This window comes from Ostrea edulis, chromosome 4 (assembly GCF_947568905.1).
Source record: "Ostrea edulis chromosome 4, xbOstEdul1.1, whole genome shotgun sequence".
NCBI lineage: Eukaryota > Metazoa > Mollusca > Bivalvia > Ostreida > Ostreidae > Ostrea > Ostrea edulis.
Window position 1 is genome coordinate 32,931,471 of NC_079167.1, and position 5,000 is coordinate 32,936,470.

At 36.3% G+C, this 5,000-nt stretch overlaps 1 protein-coding gene across 4 annotated transcripts in view; it reads left to right on the top strand.

Moving 5' to 3' along the window:
- Nucleotides 1-5,000, top strand: part of LOC125671173 (3-phosphoinositide-dependent protein kinase 1-like) — a 29,252-nt gene that overhangs the window by 6,422 nt on the left and 17,830 nt on the right. For all 4 annotated transcript variants that reach the window (XM_048906702.2, XM_048906703.2, XM_048906705.2 and 1 more), the window contains exons 4-5: nt 1,613-1,750; nt 3,941-4,085. In XM_048906702.2, the coding sequence (XP_048762659.1) occupies nt 1,613-1,750; nt 3,941-4,085 (283 nt within the window). The remainder of the gene's footprint in view (nt 1-1,612; nt 1,751-3,940; nt 4,086-5,000) is intronic.

Below are 5,000 nucleotides of genomic sequence, written 5' to 3' on the forward strand. Positions count from 1 at the left end.
CATTAGAGGTCTGTATATGTAGAGTGTAACATGCATTAGCCAATGCTGATCTAATTAAAATTAGTTCTTCCCTAACCGTTACACTGGAGAAGGTAGAGAAGATTTGCTATTAATTAAATTGATGCATTGACCTACAATGTGTCAAAGGAAACAGTCGATTTACTGATATCGATTTAATTTATAATTTTATTTTTCGGGGGGGGGCAACCGGATTTTTTATCAATCTGATGAAAATCTATTGACTTCTCAAATTGTATAGTGTGCATGTTTAAGAAGGCGGGAGATAGAGAGAGGGGGATGGGGCCAATAGTCGTAACCTCTACCTTTTAATCGTCCCTCTCATTACTTTAAAAAAAATTGGGGGGGGGGGGGGGGGGGGGCCTGTCATTCATTATATTGTTGCAATTTTTTTTCCCACTACGTTGGCACGCACCGTCATTTTTTAAAAATAAAGCCGCCGTATTTCAGCATTTTTGACGATTATTAACTGGCATTTTTTCGACTTTTTCATTTTCTTACTATTTTAATCGAGGGGGGGGGGGGTGTGTGTAGGGATAGTCTGATAGACCATGTAGTCATTTAGTACATGGTGTCAATACTCAAAACTTCAGAGGGGGGGGGGGGGGGGGGCAATGTATCGTTGCATATGAAATCAAAGGTGTGTGTATATATATATTTATATATATATATATATATATATATATATATATAAAGTGTATGCTACACAGAAATTTCTGTGGTTGCCAGACCCGCGGCGACTTCAATGATTGCCTCAATACCTGGTAGGCTTATAAGAGTTCTCAAACTGAAGGCAGTCTCTGATTATGTCCAGTCTGAAGGGCAACGAGCCTATTTGTAAACAGAATGTCGATATCATGAATTAAATGGGTTAGAATGCAATGTGTAAGTTTGTCATTGAAGATGGTTTTCCGTTGGTTTGAAGTATTTCTAAATTTAGTTCTAAGCTCACAAAATTTCTCCAACTTACCTCGTTGGTAATAGTAAAGAAACACTTTTTTTTGGTGCTGATTATTACAGCTATATACTGTACAACACAATATAATGGGACTTGTAACTGTTGAATCTTTCCATTTTGTATCAATAGCTTGCTGTATGTGCTGTTCACAACTTGTTTAATGTTTTTATGCTTGCTCGCTTCACCGCGATTGACAAGTATGACGTCACATACTAATGGCGCGAAAATCTCTAACGAGAATATGCATATTTGGCTTTTTGCACTTTCGATACAAAATAATCACTAAAGCACGCTTTATATTGAAAAAATAATAATAGCATGATTCAAAACACCACATTTTCATATAAATTTACAAACAATAAAAATCGTGGTAAAAACCCTTTAAACTGATTACGTTTGTCAGACTGGAGGCTGATAACAGTCTGACCATTATTGGATGCCATTTTGTACCTCGTGCATGCAGAATTAATAAGTACGGGTGAAGCCCAATATATTTTACCGAACCTTATTTTAAAAAACGAATCGAACCGAAGATCGAAGCAATGAATCAAACATTGAATCGAGCATTTATATTGAACAGTATCGATATTTCAGTGAATCATGTAAAATCTTATCCAGACATTGTGATTGTTTCAGTTAAGGTGTTGGAGAAGCGACACATCATGAGAGAACGGAAGACGCAGTACGTGATGAGGGAGAAGGAGGTCTTGATGAAGCTGAACCACCCTTTCTTTATCCGATTGTTCTTCACGTTCCAGGACACCGACAGGCTCTGTATCCTTTGACAGACCTAATGAATGCACCTTATCTGCACACAACCATGTCTAGTTCATATGTCAACTTTTAAATCTAAAAATTATGGGTTCAAGCTAGTGAAGTATTCTTAAGTTCTCCTGCAGCAAAAGTTCCATGTGAGCTCTTTTGCATATCTGCCAGTTGTAAACTTTTCACTTTTTTTTTTTTACTCCTGACACAATGCACAAAGGAAATACAATAGATTTTAGCAGTCTGCATGATCTGCCCCTGTTCATATTTTATAGTGATTCAGGGCTTGGAGCTAACTTTTCATGTCACCAGTCCAGCCGGACCCATGGGGTATAATTTCAACCAGTCCGCAGAAAAATTTACCAGTCCAACAGAGTTTTCCAGAAATAATTAAACATATTTCCTTGATGTTATTAAAATGAAATTTAACTCAATATGCCTTAGACAATATTGTAACACTTAAATGTGGGATTTATATTTACGTATCAGATTCGTCTGATATCTACAGATCGAAGCATGCCAAATGTGTGTTCAAAATTGCATAAGTATATTTTCCAAAATGATACTTTACTAGAAAATTAACCAGTCGCATCGGACTGACTAAAACAAATATCAGTCAGTCCGCAAGACTTTTAACCAGTCACAGACTGACGGGCACATGTTAATTTCGAGCCCTTTGTTTTTTTAGCTTGCTGGGACGACTGTCCGGAGAGCTGTTGTCAAGACTTAGTGTCAGTGTAAGGAAAAAACCTTTAACCTGGGCTATATCTTTTGAACCAAAGGGGATAGGGCTTTTTATATTTTGCATATAGATGCCTCATGAAGAGACCTTTCTTTTGGTACTAAGGTGTTTGACCTAGTGACCTTGACCTTTGATCAACTTTTCAAAAAACTTTTACCTTGGCTATATCTTTTGAATCAAGGCGATACGGATTTGATATTTCATAATTAAATGCCTCATGACCAGGCCTTTCATATGGTATCAAAACTTTTGACCTAGTGACCTTGGACTTTTCAGAAACTATCCGTTTGAATTAAAGGGGATAGGTTAAGTAGTCATGTTTTCTGGCGTGTTTTGGTAGTGAAGAAGTATTATACCCACCAGAGATTGGTAATGAAAGAGAATTTTTGCATGATAAGTGGTTTCCAATCATTTTGGGGGTCTTTACACTTAGTGTCTTCTACTTTGCAAAATAAATTGTTTTTTTCTCCTCAAAAACCAGGATGTATGCCCTATCTGTAGTTTGGTTGAGTGACATGTAGTGACATGCCAGGTAAGGGGTGCTGATCAGTGTATAGGGCTCCTTGAATGAAACCAAAGCATTCATGGATGAAAGGGATTTAAGTTATATAGATGAATGCCAATAACTCCTCACAGGGGATGGTTATTTTAAAAACCTCAAGAACCACTCAACTAGTAAAGCCAAAACTTGTGTGAAGCTTCCTTATATGATTAAGATCAAAGTTTGTTCAAACCATGAGTCATAAGACCACAAATAGGCATTCAAAGCTTTTCATACTATAAATAAACATATATATATTAGGGACTGTTTAAAAAAGTTTTTCTGAAGAACCAGAAGGGTACAAGTTTTGAATTTAATATGCAAGCATCCTCATGTAGTGTAGATTCAAATTTGTTCACATGTGACCCCCTGGGTTTAGGATAAGGCCATAAAGGGGTGGATTGATTGATTGTATATTGTTTAATGTCCCTTTCAAGAATTTTTCACCCATATGGAAATGTCACCATTGCCAGTGAAGGGCTGCAAAATATTTAGGCCTATGCTTGCTGCTTGTGGCCTTTAAGCAGGGAGGGATCTTTAACGTGCCACACCTGCTGTGACACGGGTCCTCTGGTTTTTGTGGTCTCATCCGAAGGACCACCCCATTTAGTCACCTATTACTTCAAGCAAGGGTTACTGAGGAGCTATTCTAACCTAGATCCCCACATGATTAAAGGGATGGAGGGCGAAGTATTATATTGGAATGTAATAGTGCAGGAAATTGTGTAAAATCTTCTCAAGATACACAAGATGAACAATTCAAACTCATGACCCCTGGAAACAGAGTGGGGCCACAATAGGGTTTAAAGTTTTGATTAAAATGGAAAATGAAACTACTTGATTCTGTTTAAACTGTACTGAGACAATATGAAATGAAAATACTTGGATCCTCTTAGTTATCTTCCTATACCTATAGATTTTGTGTTGAGTTATGCCAGGAGAGGAGAACTCCTGGATTACATACACAAGTTGTCTTCCTTTGATGAACCGTGTAGTAGGTGGTACACAGCAGAAATCATTGCAGCGTTAGACTACCTCCATACCAAAGGAATCATTCATAGGTCAGTATCATCAAACTCACAATCATTATAGGTCATTATCATCAGACTCATAATCATTATAGGTCAGTATCATCAAACTCACAATCATTATAGGTCATTATCATCAGACTCATAATCATTATAGGTCAGTATCATCAAACTCACAATCATTATAGGTCATTATCATCAGACTCATAATCATTATAGGTCAGTATCATCAAACTCACAATCATTATAGGTCAGTATCATCAAACTCACAATCATTATAGGTCAGTATCATCAGACTCATAATCATTATAGGTCAGTATCATCAAACTCACAATCATTATAGGTCCGTATCATCAAACTCACAATCATTATAGGTCAGTATCATCAAACTCACAATCATTATAGGTCATTATCATCAGACTCATAATCATTATAGGTCAGTATCATCAAACTCACAATCATTATAGGTCAGTATCATCAAACTCACAATCATTATAGGTCATTATCATCAGACTCATAATCATTATAGGTCAGTATCATCAAACTCACAATCATTATAGGTCCGTATCATCAAACTCACAATCATTATAGGTCATTATCATCAGACTCATAATCATTATAGGTCAGTATCATCAAACTCACAATCATTATAGGTCAGTATCATCAAACTTACAATCATTATAGGTCATTATCATCAGACTCATAATCATTATAGGTCAGTATCATCAAACTCACAATCATTATAGGTCCGTATCATCAAACTCACAATCATTATAGGTCATTATCATCAGACTCATAATCATTATTGGTCAGTATCATCAAACTCACAATCATTATAGGTCAGTATCATAAAACTCACAATCATTATAGGTCAGTATCATCAGACTCATAATCATTATAGGTCAGTATCATCAAACTCACAATCATTATAGGTCAGTATCATCAAAC